The 18,330-nt window shown below is 44.4% G+C and overlaps 2 protein-coding genes across 2 annotated transcripts; one reads left to right on the top strand and one right to left on the bottom strand.

Moving 5' to 3' along the window:
* Nucleotides 1–201: 201 nt before the first annotated feature.
* Nucleotides 202–10,661, top strand: slc17a6a (solute carrier family 17 member 6a). The gene is made up of 12 exons (XM_037451829.2): nucleotides 202–916; nucleotides 2,298–2,553; nucleotides 2,984–3,102; nucleotides 3,964–4,078; nucleotides 5,057–5,144; nucleotides 5,364–5,450; nucleotides 5,846–5,988; nucleotides 6,075–6,224; nucleotides 6,942–7,074; nucleotides 7,566–7,676; nucleotides 7,755–7,882; nucleotides 8,873–10,661. The coding sequence occupies exons 1-12, from the start codon at nucleotides 831–833 to the stop codon at nucleotides 9,200–9,202; spliced, it is 1,746 nt and encodes a 581-aa protein (XP_037307726.1). The 5' UTR covers nucleotides 202–830; the 3' UTR covers nucleotides 9,203–10,661.
* Nucleotides 10,662–15,876: 5,215 nt separating this feature from the next.
* Nucleotides 15,877–18,003, bottom strand: fancf (FA complementation group F). The gene is made up of 2 exons (XM_062562904.1): nucleotides 17,940–18,003; nucleotides 15,877–17,677 (listed from the first exon to the last, which is right to left on the bottom strand). The coding sequence occupies exon 2, from the start codon at nucleotides 17,631–17,633 to the stop codon at nucleotides 16,605–16,607; it is 1,029 nt and encodes a 342-aa protein (XP_062418888.1). The 5' UTR covers nucleotides 17,634–17,677; nucleotides 17,940–18,003; the 3' UTR covers nucleotides 15,877–16,604.
* Nucleotides 18,004–18,330: the final 327 nt, after the last annotated feature.

Here is an 18,330-nt window from a genome sequence, read left to right as displayed (position 1 = left end):
GGATTTCTACGAATGGGTCGGTTTAACACCGTTTGCAAAGGCAACAGACCAAAGTAAAGCCGAGCCATAACCGGATGCGAGGGAGTGTTGTGTGTGTCTGTGTGTGTGGGGGTGGCGGTGGGTATCAGTGCTTTGTGCCTGTAGCAAGTGATTTAGGAGTGGCCGGAGCTCATCCAGATACCATTTTTATTCAGTTACACATAAATGAAGGAGAGAGGTTATGCAAGTGGCACCTGTCGCCGTTAACTGATTTTTACGCAGTAATTGAATTAGAGGAGAGGAGCGTCGGAGGCGGGGGGAGGAGGGCGGAAGGAGGCGGGAGGAGGGGCGCTGCTGACAGGTAGACGAGCTGTGCGCTGTCCGCGGTTCTGATACCTCCTCCGGCTGCTGCCTCACCTCAGATTTCACTGGAGCTCCGCCGACCCGCACCGGCTGGAGAATTTCACTTTTGCAACTCAATTTCTCAAAGAATTGTGAAAAGGACTCACCGCGCCCCTCACGTCCTACCAAAAAAGAAAAAAAACACATCAACTTTACATTTTCTGCGTTGCTGTCTTCTAATCGCTGCCTGGATCTTAAAATGGCACTGCGTGGATTAACATTGCGCAAGGCAAAAGCGGACTTATTTGACTGCTGTTTTGTGACTGTGAAACCAGCCCTTTCAGACTGAACGCGTTTCGTCTCTTGGCTCATCTTTTCAGGACATCGAGACATTTTTTTCTGCTTTACAGACAAGAGCGCGTCATTGGGATTAATATTTTAACAATATGCTCATTAATGCAGCGCAGCCATTTCTTATAGTATTATAGAATTTTATAGAGGATTTGGATATGGAGCCAGGCGTGGAGAAAGCTGCCCCCACCACCAAGGAGGGAATAAAACAGATCGCAGGAAAGGCCCTCGGGAAAATATATAGGTAAGACAGAGAATTACCCATTTTATGCACGTCTTTTGATTACAGGACGATATCTAATATGATACAGGAATAGGAACTGTGCAGGTGTTAAAATCTACAGATTAATATCTGCACTGAATTTAAAAGGGTTTATTACTGAATTACACTGAAGTCAAGAGGGAAATCTCTTCTTTATGAGATGGATCACGGACAGGATGCTGAAAGCTGAGTCGTGTTGCCCGAATATTTAAGGATCAGATATTTCCCTGGAGGATGATCCCCTCCACCAGCTGCTGTGGGTGTTTTTTTAATAATTAATGAAACAGAACGAGTCGTGACACAAGGTCGGAGGATATCTATTACCTTATGTATCCATCTGTATTAATCCATGATCGATGGACTTCACATCAATTGACTTCCTTTATTCTTTTTACTGTCAGAAGGACTTTAATGAAATGTAATCCAACGGAAAACTGGCTTCAAAGCCAACAGCTCCTCAGTGCAAACCCAGAGTAGGGGAGCAGGATGTATAAATCCAATGTATTAATTATTCCATAATTTCGATTGTTCATGCGAATATAATTATGCCGAATATTTAGCCGAAAAAACGAATACTTATAAATCATCTTGAAACACATAACATGTATAAATGACAAGTCATTTAGACGAGTATTTTTGCAGGAACACAACGTGTATTTATTTATTTTGTCGTTGAACTTGATTTGAAGCTGCAGCACAGAAACGTGACTCAAAGCGAGAAAAAGCCCTGCTGGTTTCATTTAAACTGTGCCAGGCCGGTTGTTTTAATGGATGCGGCCTGCACATTTCAATGTTGAGTTATTTTTCGTTCTTGTACTTCAAATGGCTTTGTTTAAATTTTAAGTGGAAGGAAAAGGAAGATGCCAACCTCACATTAATGGAAACTAATTTAAAAATGATACGGGCAAATTTAGCTATTGATGATAGATGGTGATGATGTTGCTGCAATGCGGTATGAATAGAACTCTTTCCCCATTTGTCAACGTTTTTTTATAGAAACACAGAGAATTTCAGCAGGGAACGAAAAAATAATTGTTTTAACTTGAGGGTATAGCCCGAGCCAAATTAAAAGATTGAAATAAAGACGTTGACAAGGCCCGTCGTTGAAAGAGCACGAAGTACTTAAGATGCCAGCTAGTAACATCTGCAGCATTTGCTGCAAACGGCCTGTGAGATGAATGTGAATAAATGTGAGTATGAAAGTATCAATCTTGTTGTCGATGAAGAAAAAAACCCGAAATCTCACGTTTTCACTTATAGTTACGTAGCTACACCCTGTCCATGTATTTTGACGTTGACATTGAAGTGAATCTATTTTTAAAAAAAAAGACAAATTAAGATATAAACGGCTGGTGTCGTGCAGGAGGCTGGAAAAGAAGCAGCAGACAGGTGAGGCGATCGAGCTCACGGAGGATGGCAGACCCACGGGGGAACCGGAGCGGAAGGCGCCCCTCTGTGACTGCACTTGCTTCGGGCTTCCGCGCAGATACATCATCGCTATGCTGAGCGGGATGGGCTTCTGCATCTCCTTCGGCATCCGGTGTAACTTGGGTGTGGCCATCGTCAGCATGGTCAATAACAGCACGATCCACCAAAACGGCAAGATCATCGTCACGGAGGTGCGTGGTGACTCACCCACGTGTTTAATAAGTGATGAGGACCAGAGCGGTACTGATCGATAGGTTCTAAGTGCACAGAAAACCTCAATTGAGCTCATATACGTACTTTTAAAATTGGATTCACGTGGGCCGTGTACCAGAAAGTAACGCATGCGGTGTCTGTATTTTTACTTGTAATTTCTCCAAATAATCTGCATATCGTGTGCTTCGATTAATTGATCGACTACGTCACTGGAGTCGCTGGTTTTGAACAATCAAAGGAATACATCGTATGCCTTTCTTTAGAATATTTTGCACAATGACAGTGTTTCCCAATTAGATGAAAAATAATTGTATTACACCTTTAACAACCTTCACAATGAAACCTTCTTCAATCGTCTTCTATTTGTGGAAATGTCGTTCAAAATGTTTTTTTTTTTTTACCTGAAAGAAAGCAAAATTCAACTGGGACCCAGAGATCGTGGGGATGATTCATGGCTCCTTCTTCTGGGGGTACATAGTGACTCAGATCCCAGGAGGGTATATCTCCTCCAGGCTGGCTGCAAACAGGTAACTACACGAATGGATAGTGTGGCTGGGCTGAGATTCACATGTACCTCTCTATTTATAATTCATAAATGTAGAAGGAATATTTCAATGTCTGTATCATGAAGAAAGAAGGCTGACCTTACAGCAGACTTACTGGGGATTTGGCCGATGCCCACCAGGCATGCCTCCTCATGTTAATGAGCTCCCATGGGACCACCGTGTCTAATCCTTTATGTTCAGAGGCATGGCAACCACATCAGTCAAAGCCCTGCAGTGTGAAATGCGGCTCCCAGTAATGATTGTACTATGATTTTAACGCCCATTCTGCCTCTATAATCACATTGTTTCCCTACAACAACTGATTTAGTCGGCTGCAGACTGAATTATACAGGAAAAGAACGTCACGTATGTAAAAACTGTGGGAGGAAACCCATTATAAGAATAACACATTAGAAATCCAAGATGGTATTAATTATTTTATGAAAAGTAACCAAAGTAGGATAAAGTTGCCGTAGAATGCACATCTACATTATAAGGTTGTCAGATTATTCACGAGGGAAATGGAGTCTAAATAAGATGCAAATCTTTGAAGAGCTTCATCGTGCCAAGTCAGCTGAGCCCACCTTCTGCTGCAAACACCTCCTGTCCCCTCACTTCCCTGCATGAATAGGGAGTGTGTGCATGCCATCCAATTAGAATTCATTTATCTTCCTCATCAATGACAATAGTCTGAGTAAAAAATCCCCTGGTTCATTATTGTTTCAATATTTTATCAGTTATCGGATGTTCCTTAATCAATATTGCTGTCATGTGTCTCCTTCAATAAGATGATCTTGTTTTGATGACATTCTGACAAATAATCCCGACGCACTGTTTATGCAGGGTTTTCGGTGCTGCCATTGTGCTGACATCCATCTTGAACATGTTCATTCCTTCTGCCGCCCGGACGCACTACGGATGCGTCATCTTTGTGAGGATATTACAAGGGTTGGTGGAGGTACGGATGCACACCTTGCACCACTTGAACCTGACCTTTTAAAAGACTCAAAAATGATGCCTCATTATCAAGCCGACAGCTAAACTCAACCCTAATAAATTTGTCCTGACATTCTGTTTTTGATGCAGGATTTACAGAAATCCTCTTGTTCTCACGGATCCCAAGGCTTTCTATTAGAATGTACACTGGAAAATGAAGGCCATAATGGGAAAGTTCCATTCAGTATGGTGGAAATAATTGTCAGATGAATTATCCATGAATAGCAGGGTTTATGTTGGTTTACTTGTCCTGAACGGCTCCACTTCCACATAGAAACATGCCTAACAAAAGACATGAAAACCACTTGATGCGGGGCGATGCCCGCAGCTCAACAGAAAATATTTCAGAGAGGGATGCTATTATTAGACTGAAGGTTACTCCTTTGTGATTCTGCTTTGCTGTATTTTCAATAGAAGCTCAGGACCATTGAGGGAGCAAGCCGCGTGTGCTCAGCACCCAATCCCCTTATTACTGCAAATTAAACATTAGCTTTTCAGGGTGTCTCCCACTGCAAGCCCCAGCAATTTGTGTCCATCAATAGCTGATCGCGTTGCCAATTAGTGTGTAATGAAGATTTAATAGGAGCAATTCAGTTTTTTTTTTTTCATGAAGTGGCTGGTCAGCCTGAATCTGCGCCGACTCACAGCTAACCCATTAGTCTGTGTTAGCAAAGGTCAGCTGCAATGCATGTCTGTCTGTTTGTTTGTTATTAAGTTCAATTTGTCTTGAATGTCTTTGGCAAATGAGAACCGACTAGGTCATTCAGGTAGAATCAGAATATCAACATTTAATTAGCCTGAAAGTGGAGAAATAGATGTAAAATGTACTGACGCGGGAATGTTTTCTTGACTCTGATTGAGGAAAAACGAACTGTGGTGAATGACAAGTGATCCACGCGTGTTCGGGGCTTTGACTGTGACGCTGTTTGTCGCCGCGCAGGGAGTGACTTATCCAGCCTGCCACGGGATATGGAGCAAATGGGCTCCGCCGCTGGAGAGGAGTCGTCTCGCAACCATTTCCTTCTGTGGTACAAAAGATCTGGACATTTCTGTGAATGACACGTTGTTATGACAGCGATTTGACAATCATACTACTTTATACGCTCAGATGCAGGTTTAAAATGTCAAAATATTGCTCCTGGAATTTGTGTAAATGTCCACTGGACACTTGTCTCATTAGACGAACGACACTGCACTCTGACTAAGGGATCAAATTGTGCTGTCTGACACTGTTCGGTGTTGTTCAGGGTCCTATGCTGGTGCAGTGATAGCCATGCCTCTGGCTGGGATCCTGGTGCAGTACGCTGGCTGGTCCTGTGTCTTCTATGTGTATGGTGAGTAGCATTCAAGGCCACACACAACAGGCAAACATATTTCATTCTGGGCTATTTTGCTAATTTAAATTTTTGCTAATTGTCTTAATTTAAAATAAACAGAACCGTTAACTCCTAAAATCACAGCAAAAAACTGCTCTAACTCTGGGACCATGTATTGACTGATTGAGTGACATCTTCCTAGCTAAATGGCTAGTTAGCTTCGTTGAACCTGTGAGGGTGGGACATATTACACCTCTATGGTTCTTATTTTGCTGTAACAGATTTGTGATCCAATCATTTTCCATGAATACTCTGTCCACCTTCAACCTAAGCAGACATCTCATCTCTGATGACAAGGAACTGTGTGTACGTGTTCATGATGCGATGTTCAACCACTGTGACGGTCTGTTCAGGATGCTTCGGGATATTTTGGTACATGTTCTGGGTCCTGGTGTCCTACGAGAGCCCGGCGGAGCACCCCACCATCACTGACGAGGAGCGCCGTTACATCGAGGATAGCATCGGTGAAACCGCCCAACTGATGAGCGCGATGGAGGCGGGTTCTCCATCTGCATCAAATGATTTGGTGCAACCCAAGCGTTGTATCTACGTCCGGCTGATTCTCCTTTTGTACCTTTACAGAAATACAAGACCCCCTGGAGGAAGTTCTTCACCTCCATGCCTGTCTATGCAATCATTGTGGCCAACTTCTGCAGGAGCTGGACCTTTTATCTGCTCCTTATCAGCCAGCCTGCATACTTTGAGGAGGTGTTTGGCTTTGAAATCAGCAAGGTAAAGAAATCCCCCAAAATTCCTGGTGTGACAAAACTAATTTCATGACAGCCGTGAATCGCCCGCTTCCTACAACATGTGACCGGATGTAACAGTACATTCTTGTGTTTTTCGGCCCACTACATTTGACACACACACATTTGTACTGGAACATGTTCTGTCTTTTTTGGCAACCTAAACTCTCCTTCCCTTATTGCACAGTCTACACACCTGGTCTGAACCAGTAAAAAATACTTAAAGACCTCTGTTTTAGTCAAAGGCATCCATTTATGTTAATTGAACTTTAAAATATATAGTACATAATATATATTTAAACTTTCACAAAACCTTTAAATTTGGTTATTTAACTTATCTGTTGTAATGCTTCAGTTTAAGAAAAATAGATTTAAATACCTAATTTAAAATAAAATGTTGCAAGGTTTTGTGCTGCGTTGCAGTACTTTTCTGACCAAACCGTCCATGAGAGAATGTGACAGACAAAAATTCCAAGCAATCTGTGAAGCATGAATCCAGATGGTTTGGCAGATGTAATCCAATTTCAGGATACTGCTGTACTCACGGCAGGTGAATTATTGCTCAAATGTGACACTGCCGTCGGAGGTTGAATCAGACACAAAGATTGGTTCTGGGAGCAGAAGAACTATCCCGTTTGTTTCTACGGTCGATTGGTATTTGTATCACAACTACTTCTCACGATGTTGTGTGATGGTTTCTCAGGTTGGAATGGTGTCAGCACTTCCTCACCTGGTCATGACCATCATCGTGCCCTTAGGAGGCCAGTTAGCCGACTACCTGCGGACCCACAACATCTTGTCCACCACCACGGTCCGGAAGATCATGAACTGTGGAGGTGAGGCTCTGTGACGCTTCGTGAGGCTCCGTGAGGCTCTGGGAGTCTTCGTGAGGCTCCGTGAGGCTCCGTGAGGCTTCATGAGGATCCATGAGGCTCTGTGAGGCTTTCGTGAGGCTCCGTGAGGCTTCATGAGGATCCATGAGGCTCTGTGAGGCTTCGTGAGGCTCCGTGAGGCTTCGTGAGGCTCCATGAGGCTCCATGAGGCTCCGTGAGGCTCCGTGAGGCTTCGTGAGGCTCCGTCAGGCTTCGTGAGGCTCCATGAGGCTCCATGAGGCTCCGTGAGGCTCCGTGAGGCTTCATGAGGATCCATGAGGCTCTGTGAGGCTTCGTGAGGCTCCGTGAGGCTTCATGAGGCTCCATGAGGCTTCGTGAGGCTCCGTGAGGCTCCGTGAGGCTTCGTGAGGCTCCGTCAGGCTTCGCGGCTCTCCGTCTGTGGCCATGATTCAAAAGAAGTGCTCCACAACGCGTAACTCTCCTGTTGTTTTTAGGGTTCGGTATGGAGGCCACTCTCTTGCTAGTGGTTGGTTATTCTCACAGTAAGGGGATGGCCATCTCCTTCTTGGTTCTGGCGGTGGGTTTTAGTGGATTTGCAATATCAGGTGAGACTCAGACTATTAAACTTTTCTAGTTCTAATACCTTTGAACTATTCACACTATTCACTCTTTTATTGCCGCAGGTTTCAACGTCAACCATCTAGACATCGCTCCTCGCTACGCCAGCATCCTCATGGGTATATCAAACGGGGTGGGGACCCTGTCAGGGATGGTCTGCCCTCTAATAGTGGGAGCCATGACAAAGAACAAGGTGAGTCATTTCTATTCAGACAGCGATGTGAATGTTAATGCAGATAAAAACGTTTAACTCCCCTGAAAAACTGGTTCCAAGTCTTGGGTGTGGTTGTGTACTTTGTTTCTGTTGCTGTTGTGCGAGCTTAAAGGAGGTGTTAACATTTGGTCAAGTCAGTGTGGTTAGTCACATGTCCCGTCAGTGACTCGTTAAACTCAAGCACGCTCTTCTCTAGACCAAACTGTGGTTTTGTTCACCAGACCTGCGCTTCTGTTCAGGAATAAGTTAATTTGGGAAAGAACATGCATGGAACAAGTCGAAACTGAATATGTGAACGGGGGTTAAGTGAAAATTGGGATTTCAATCAATTCCGACGGATCATCGGATCACTCTGCGGGGGCGTAGTGAATACAGCGCGATACAGAGCTTTGGACTGTTAACCTCCAGCTGAACATCCTTCACCGTGTCGTGAGAGGATGATGATGACCAGATCATGTAGAAATGTGAACCAAGTGAGATCAAAGCCCCTCACTGCTCTGCTGCTATGTACCCACGAGCTAACGTGTGCGGTTCCTTATGATTGTTAGCTAGTTGCTCCTAATGAAATTAGATTAAACTATTATTTGTTTACCACTACTTCCAAATGACATACACATATTTAGCATTTAACGAGAGATGAATGAATTTTCATTCCACTCTGTTTTCAACAGTCAAAAGCTTGATTAGGCCAGAGTGGGTTCGGTTTGATCATCTTTGACATTTGATAGTATTTGATAGACAGACAAACCCGCAACTTTCATCAATCATCTGATTGCCAGGCCTACATTCACATCATGACCTTTTTGCAACTACTAACTTCAACCCAAAGGGAAGAGCACGAACCAAAAACAAAATACAGCTGTCATGAGAAACCGAAGCCGTGGGGGAAATAGATCTAGGAGCAAACCGCAGAGTGTGAGAAGTCGCACAAACGCACAATCGGGGGCTTCACTTGTTTTCTGTCTCTAGACGCGGGAAGAGTGGCAATACGTCTTCCTCATCGCCGCCCTGGTGCACTACGGAGGAGTGGTGTTTTATGGGATCTTTGCATCTGGGGAGAAACAGCCATGGGCCGACCCCGAAGAAACCAGCGAAGAGAAGTGCGGCTTCATCGACGAGGACGAGCTGGCCGAAGAGACGGGTGACATCACCCAGGGTTACGGCGCCATGGCCGGTCCGGCTAAAAGCTACGGGGCCACTGCGCAGCTCAACGGAGGTTGGGTTCAGGACTGGGATAAGACGGAGGAGTATGTTCAGGAACCGGCCGGAAAGATGTACGCTGAGCGCGGGTACTCTTAAGCCGGACTCGTCTGTTTACGGGGGGGAAAAAAATACAGACTCTGCATCACGGATTCGCACAACATTCACTTAGATGTTTAAATCCATTCTGTGTGAAACCGTCACTACTTTCAAAAAGCCAATGTAAACGAATAGTTGAATGCAATGCAGAACAATCCTCACTAGATTCTCACACGCTCTCGTCACATCTACCTACTATAGGGCTTCACTATAAAGAGAGCAAAGAAAAACTGCAGGCCTACGTTGTACTTCTTAGGCACTCAAAACCTCATCAATCTACTTGAACAACGGGAACCAGATGACACTGCAGTTGACCATCGAATAGGGGCTTTCTCTGAAATACCACTATGATTGCACTGAAACTATAAGTATTCTAAATCAAGATTTTAGTCAGTTTCTCAGATGTGTTTTATGTACTGTATATACCTGTATACTGTTTCTGTGAGACTATTGTGGATTTTGGGTCGTTGATCTGTGTTAACATTAATATAAAAGGCCATATTTTTCATGGACAGCACCTTTTCAGGGAGATGTCTGCTTGCAAAAAAAGGTCTCCTTCTCCTCGAGCGAGGCCTATAATACTCTATAAGACAAAAATAGCGTGAGTGAAGTTGAACTGTAGAGTTTTAGTGTGTGTTTGTTGCATGAATTTGCTCAGATCAATGTTTCCGATGCAACCGCCTCACAGTCATCGATAGTCCTCATTCGGCTCCCTGCTTTGTTCCTAGGCGTCTTCTGCCATTATGAATAATAAGATGAACTTCGATGAATCAGGTGCCAGTCGTGATTTGAGACCAATCAAAAAAGTTTTGAAGGCGATTGCTCAGAGGACATTGTTTATTGATGTTTGGTGTGCACTGCAATAAATTCTTGTACCAGCCGCCATCCGTCACATTCTGTTTTGTAATGTAACACTGGCTTGCTGTATCTAACTGTAATTGTTTTGGAGTCATGTGATGCTCAACATTAAGGTGTGTGTTTTAACGAATTACTAGTGTCTGGAGAAGCCAGCTTTAGTGCTCATGGTGCAGGACGAGTGGCATTTCGACAGCGAGGAATGCAGTATCGTGTGTGAACAACCAGGTTGTCGTGATCTCTTGGTGTTTCTTGGTTGTTCTCATTGTCACCAAAAGTATTTTGTTGACACTTTGATATCGTCACGTTTGATCGGACCACTTGAGTTAATAGATCGCTCTTCCACATGCATTTATTTGCTATTTGTGCACTTTCTTAATTTTAATGTATGAAATTTGCAAGGATGTTTAAAATATATGAATATTTAAGAATGTTTAAGCTGACCAAAAGATGCTATTGCGGCTTTGTGCCTGAAGTTTATGTAAACATATAAATGTGATTTTATGGCTTCTAATATTGTGTTTAATGAAGAGGTATGTTGATGTCAAAAGTGTTAAAAGTATAAAGAATACTATCATTTTATAAAAAACAAAAAACAAAAGTCCTCCGTTTGCCTTTGGTCCTCTTTTAGTGGTGATGATGTGATGTACTGTAACGCTCTCAGCTGTTCATCTGAAGGTTAGTGGCCCTCAGAGACTGGAGCCACCTCACCAGTTAACCACCTTCTCCAACCATTGTCATGCATTACCAATTCTCTCCATGTTTCTCATTAGTAAATCAATGTCGGGGGTCTCAGGAGTCCTGGGGAGAGTATTGGACCCTCTAGCTTGGTAATTGGTAAGAGCAAAACAACAATGTTGCGTTATTGCTGGAGTTCACGTCCCTGCAATCCAGGATTATTGTCAGCTTTCCCTAAGAGTGAGGATGAAGATGTGTCATATGGATGCACAAACATGTGATAAACCCATTGAAGCATCTCATACTTCTCTGACCTGTGGAGGAAAAGAAACATCCCAGTAATGATAAAGAGAAAACACTTCAGTGGGAATGTATTAATATTAACTACTCGGTTTTGCCAGGGTGTCCTCCTGAAACACATGAAACACATTCAGTATTGACCCACCTCCTGCATTGAGTTACTGATAAATCAATACCGGTTCATTCCTGAGCATATTGGACTATTGAAACACAAACACTTCTGAATATAGCATGAATATTGGTCATGGTTTCATATAGTTAAACAAGTAATTAAAACGGAATCAGTGGTCATCGCATTGCCTAGAATGGGAAATACATATACTTGGTTTCTAAATGACCAACAATGACCAACCATTAGACATTAAGGTTCAATACACAGCACATACACAGTGACTTGAAACCTACACACATGACATCCATTGCAGTCTGTCCATCCCGGGAGAGGGATCCCTCCTCTGACGTTCTCCCTAAGGTTTCTTCCCTTTTTTCCCCATTGAAGGGTTTTTTTCATATTTTGGGGAGTTTTTCCTGTGCCGATGTGAGGGTTTCGGGACAGAGGATGTTGCATGTGTACAGACTGTAAAGCCCTCTGAGGCAAATTTGTAATTTGCGATTTTGGGCTATACAAAATAAAATGAATTGAATTGAATTGAATTGAATAGATGCAACATAAATTCAAAGTCATGGCGAATACATAAATTCTTTTCAACTGGATAAAAGCCCCATTATTTAATATTATAATTGTTACAATGAGTCTAGGATTTCACAACTGCAATGAAAGACAGATTGAAAAGACAAAATGTAGATAAAAAATCAGATGGAAATGTCTACCTGTTAACTGATGAACGTCAATAGACTAATAGACTATTGCATGGTGACCACAAAATTAACCACGCGTTCAGGGAGTCGTGAGAGAACGTGATGTTATGACTCACATAAGTCTACACAATGAACAAGAAAGGGTTTATTACCTCCTGTGGTGCCTCTGAGCTGTGCAGCACATCCGTGATGCGCTAAATAATTCAGTAAAACATGGCGTCCTCGTGCATCGCTGAGAGCACCTCCTTACAGCAGGAGAGCCTCTAAGCGAGTCCGAGTCTGTGGTCCATCTGCAGGTGGCCATGAGTCACGAGAGCAGCTCATCATTAGAGGTCTGAGCAGCTTCCTGGAGGTCCTCACTACGCATCATGTCAATGTGACCAAGACGCCATTAAACGTGCTCCTACTGAGGCCAGGGTGGAAAATGAGCGGGAAAAAAACCCCTCTGCAGCTCGTCTCCCGTGATAGACGGGCATGATGCTTGTGGGGGGCGGGTCAACATGTCGACCGTCGGTTTTACGCACGCGGCGGACACTTTGAATCAATGTGATGTGCAGCGGCAGCGGCGGGTCTACGTCAGCCTTCCTCTGTTGACTGATGCCGTCGATCACAGGAGCCGCCTCCACTATAGCAACAGTGGCAGCAATTACAGTAAATCTCAGTTTCTCCCCAGATTACCTGGCAGCCCGAGGAGGGAAACCGTTCGTGCATCGCCGCCCTCCTGCTTCCCGGTGCACATGTTAATTTGACAGAAAACACGATTGAGTCAGCAGCCACGTGGAACATGTTTTCTCATGCCTAACCAGCCGGAGTGGTCATGGCTGTTGCACCGGTGACGCGTCTGTTTGGGGGTGCCGGGGCGATAATTGGACCAAATCTGGCCCCGTCTTTCATTCAAAAATGGGAGGGGGGGGATTCTCTCAGCATTCATCTGCCTCTAACCCCCACCCAGTGTTTTTTTTTGCAGCATCCCAAAAACCTGTATTGTTTTTGTTTAAGATGCTTTTTGTCGAGTTGTGTAATCGTGTATGCAGGGGAAGGGGGGAGGGGGGGGTGGGGGGGGTTGAGCGGTTGTCGGTCCGCGGGGCAGGTGCAGGGTCGCTCCTGTGGGACTGTAATGGGATGAGGCCCGGCCAGAATGAGTGTTTGATGACTGGCTTGCACTCGTCCCCTGGGACGCAGCCAGCATGCAATTATCCTCCCCAACCCTTCTCGCTTGTCCACAATCCAAAATGTACACAGCGATCCCTCCAAACGGCTGCCTGAATGTCCTTTGACTAACAGTCTAAAAATTGAAATACCGCATATGCATAAAGGATGAGTAATTACAACCCAAAATTTCAAAACAGCATTGGAGTAATTACTGTTTAATGGCCTACTGCAGCACGATATTACACCACCGCGGGGCAATTGAATTTATTAACACCTCATTCCTCCTCCTTGCAACACACCTTATTAATGATAAGCTAGACATGTTTTATCTCTGGCCCCCACCCACTGCCACACAAGTTCCAACTGAACCCAATATTCTTTTATTTTTAACATGGCTTTTTAGAATTGAATTTCCTGACAAAGTGTGCGCTATTATTTTTATCTGTGCACTGAAACGTTTATTAGCACCAAACTAATAACCCAGCACCGAGGCGGGGCAAGCGCCAGGTTTTTTCACGAGAATTTCATCTCCCCCAATCCGAGGGAGAGGAAGGGCGTTGCAACATCCAATTGTTTTTTTCCACTAAAAAACTGGTTTCCTAATCATTGTGAGGTATCTATCACAGTTCCCCTCCCCCATATCACATACCGTTGACAGCTTCATAGCCTCCTCTCCACAGCATAATCTTATCAAGCTTGTATCACACTCAGACAAAGGAGGAGGTGAGATTTGACACGATACTCTCTTTGCAGGCAGTATTTTGCTTTGAAATCTGAACGGAATGACGATGATAAATTGGCTGACAAGGGGGAACATTGTTTTTTTTTACAATCTGCAAAATACGTGTCATGAAAAAGGGGAATTTCATAATTGTAAAATAACTCCTTTTCTTCTATGGCAGCATCCGACAGTTATTGTCATAATCTTACTTTCTTTTGTTGTGGCTTTGTTTTCTTCAACTCCCCCCCTCACCCCCCTCCCCCCCCCCTTCATTGTGAGCCCTAACCCTAGCCGAAATACAGTCGTGTTTGTGCAAACACAGCACCTCGCTGGAGTGTCTGAATGTGCAGATTTTCATGGCATGTCCTTGAAAAGGACGACGTGAACTACTTTCACCCCTGTTGCTCTTCACGAGGTGCACCAACACATCACATGACCACGAAGGCATGACTCTTCCAAACATCCTTTCCTCACAGCTTCCCAGAGAAACCCCCCAAATGAAAGCGGCCCTTTGCTCCTCCTCGGGAGCATGCCTGATGGTGGAGGCCACTGATCAACCTCCTCGGAGAGGGACACAGGTGTGAGAAGGGGGGGGGGGGGGCCTCCCGCCTCTGTGATCCGCCACCGAGGCCAGACAAGGGCCGGGGCTGGAGAGGCTTAGGCACGTGCCGGGGGAGGGGGGGAAGGGGTGCTCCCTATTCACACCACCAGATGGGGGCTGGATCAGAGTTTTAATGAATGCTATCCTTCACGACCCGTTGGAAGCAGCAGAACAACTGTCGCCCTCGGCCCGGCACGCTGCTGCCGTGTGACCACAACGCGCCGGACAGAATGAGGGAGGAGCCAAGCAGACGATGGGAGAGAAGGAAATGCTGCATGTTTTGTTTCTGATTTCACACCCTTGCTGGGAGTGGGGGGGGGGGGGGGGGTGTATTTCATACAAAACAGCAATGCTCATAGTGTGTACCCAAAAATGCTGAATTCATTGTTGAAGCGATTAGTGGATACTTGAACAGATTTAAGAGACGTCTCGAAGCAAACCTAAAGTGGACTGGGGCAGATATCACGGGGCGCTGTTTGAGGGGGATACAATTAGACAACATGTCATTTCGCCTTGCAGGTTGAGAGCAGAGGTCAATTTGATCCCATTTATGAGACAAAAAAACTAGTTGTAAAATAGCAGCTTCATATTCGAATGGTTTTGATTCTGCAGGCATAAAAACGGATTTATTCTAAAATATTTTGTGAACAAAAACTTAAGATTCTTTGGCATTAGAAGTTTGTAAATGATGGTTTTTCCTTGTTATTATCAGTTGTCAGACATGGGCATCAATAAATTATCTGTAAAGCATGTTCTCATTTAATAGAGATACTGATATAGCACGTGATTGTATGCTTCTAATTGGGAGTGAGACTAACACATCTGAATCATCGGCGTGGCTGCAAAGACACTCCACCAGATATGTGCAAGGCTGTGAACAAGGTTGAGATACAAAATCTAAAAATAAAAATAATATCAGTCAGTGTTCAATCCTAAAGGCTAAACAATGCAGTGATGAATAAACTCCTCTCCTTATTTGGTACCTTTTTCCTTTCAATACCCAACTGGCTAAAATCCAATTTAACATGCTTTAAACCTTAATGAACTTATTTGCATACATGTTTGACTCGGTTTTCTAACCAGCCGGATGCATATGTTCTTCATGGCGTGGAAATAAATTGGGTGTGTACATCCACCCCTTTACCCGGTGACCCTTGTCGGCCTGGACGTGAATTGCTTTTGTGGCGTGTTAAACGAGCCGTGGTCGTGTTGGCGTTTCCCCCCCACGCGTGGGGCCGGTTCTCTAATCCGCTGCCTGCTGCAGTTGTGTCACACAGCAGCTATTGTGGAGGCTGTGATTGAAGAGGCCTGACGTGACTAACCGATCCCTCGCCGGCGGAGGTGCTCCGACACACGCGGGCGAGGTCGGGGATGTGTGAATTGGCAGTCGAGTCACATCGCTGGCGTCGAGCCAATCACAACGTTGAGATTCAGGAGGGGAGCGTCTTTGTTGTGAGGAGGTGATGTTGACGGATGGTGTGCAAGGAAGACAAAATTATTTTAGCTGTGTACAGTTAAAAAAATAAAAATAAGAGAAAAATAGATTTTACAATGCCTTTTTCATTTGGGCAATTTCTTTAAAACCATTTTTTTTAGGACCTTGTAAATCAGCAACTTTAGAATGATTTTCAAAAGTACATCTATAACATCATTTGTTAGTGTGGTGGGAGTTATGGGGCCAAATAAAGCCTTCAATATCCAGAATGATATATATTCAGTAAACTTTTCACTGCCTGAAATATACTTTCAATTTAATTGGGTCCGATCATGTGCTGCTTCAAAGCAACATTCCACTTTGATGTAGCTTTTAACACATTTTTAACAAATATACAATTGTATTGAGATAAACCACGAATCCCACTATTCCAAGGTGCATGGATGAAATATTTTAATCAATAATTTTTTATAAAGGGTTCAAAAACATTCTTTGATGCCATCGGAAATAACATTTGTATCCCCATTAGTGCTGAAAAGATTTCACTTTTTAACAACTTCCATCAGATGAAAATAAGACATGTTCTGCATGCTTAAAATGTTTGTCAATGAATATCAAGGTGTGAACCCAAGCAGCCATACAAGAGCGTTGACTGATATAGAATATCGAATAACAAAAATAGGATTTTGAGAGATTTATCATTGACAAAGTTTACAATAATCTGTGTTTCTTTGGTAACAAAAAGTACTGAGGTTTATTAGCCAGCTCTAGTCATACATTGCATCCATATGAACAGATAAGACATTTGACTACTTTCGGCCTCTCTTTGTGTAAATAATCATCAGCCTGACTTGTTTAAGGCTGACAGTAGATCTCCCCACACACTCAGACCCCTGACATCAAAGTCTCCATCAGACATTTTCAAAGCATTTAGCTCTTTTTCCACATCTTCCCTCACGAAGGGACAGGTCTCAAACAAGCCCAAAAAGTGCTCAGTCAGTCTGTTGAAGGACACTGTTTGGTTTGTTCTGGTTTGAATCCATTCGCCCTCACTTATGCTGTACTCCATATCAGACGCCCACTTTTTCAGCAGATCGCAGAAGGCATCTCTAAATTTCATCTGTTTTTTGGTCAGCTCTATGATGAGGGTAGAGGGCAGAGCGGAGCACATGTGCTCCAGCACGGTTTGTTCTTTCTGCAGCCAGTCCAACAGAAAGTCCTGCGAAGCACTTTGTGCCCCCGGGTTTCGCTTCCTCAGCAGAGCCGCGGCGATGACCAGACACAAATGTCCCGCTGCTCCTTCACATCCCTGCAGGACGGAGTCTAAAATGTGCTCGGTTTCACCTGCCCGGCTCAGCAGAGCGTCCAACCGCTCCATCAGCATCTCCGCCTGCACCTCAGCATCAGCACCAACTGCTGACGAGACAGCGAGAGGACTCAGGACCTTACAGGCGGATTTGCATTGAATGATGCGGCTGCAGAAGCCGGTGACCTCCTGGCACTCCTTCCGCTCGGCGTCTACAGGACCCGCGGTGTCAAAGAGCATCTTCGCGATGGCGACGGGCAGCTGAGGATTTTTCAACAGCCCAACGAGCAACAAGTGCCGACACCGGTAGAAATCCGAGAAGGAGACCTCACTGTATCCCGCGAAGGCGGCTCGCAACCTTTCATTCGTGACCCGCAGCTGCTTCTCCACAGTCCTCCTTACCGCGGGGTTGTTGTGGAACCTGCAGCAAAGACGTTCGCAGTAGCCGGCCCATTGAAAAGCTCTGGACACGGTTGGTTTATCCCATCGCTCCACCTCGCCGCTCAGGGTCGCCACCGCCAACAGCTCCGCGGTGCTCGCCAGGTTGTTGAGCGCCGCCTCCATGGGGCGCTCTCGGCTCTCCGCATCCACAGTTCAGCCTCCGAGAGCTGGAGCGGAGGGGGAGAGAGCCGACTTAGCTAAGCGAAACATTTAAACCCGTCTAGTGACACCAACAAACCGCAAAACGTTAACTCGAATGGGCTAGCATGCGGGCTAGAGACCGGTTAGCTAATGTTGACTGTTGGCACAACGCTTCCGGTGGAAATTTTCAGAACAAAGTACTTTGACGAATGTTTTATCCAACGTTACGCGAACTAAACGAACTAAATGAAACCCAACAAACCAAATTCACATTTAGAACATACTCACGTATGTTTTTCCTCTACTCGCGTACGCCAGCAGCTTGTTTGTCCCGCTTGTTCTTCTGCGCATGCGTTTTTTAATGCTAACGTTAAACTTAGGCGATTTGTTATTTCCTTCAAAATAAAAGCCAGCGTTTAATACTAATTACACGCACAAAAAGTGCAGAATTGAGCGAACCAAAAATCGGCACACAGATATTTGGATTTTCTATCCATTGTGTGCTATTTTCTATCATATGTATTCAATATTATTGTAAAAACAAAGCGATAAAGATACAATAAACGTCATTCATGCATTACTGATAACAGAGCAATGATATATTTATGTATTTGGAGTTATCTTCCCCTAATTTTGTGATTAATGAACAAAACCAACATGGTGTCATTACAATATTGTA

This window comes from Pungitius pungitius, chromosome 6 (assembly GCF_949316345.1).
Source record: "Pungitius pungitius chromosome 6, fPunPun2.1, whole genome shotgun sequence".
Lineage (NCBI taxonomy): Eukaryota > Metazoa > Chordata > Actinopteri > Perciformes > Gasterosteidae > Pungitius > Pungitius pungitius.
The sequence above is the reverse complement of the archived record's forward strand: the minus strand, read 5'-3'. Positions and strand labels throughout refer to the sequence as shown.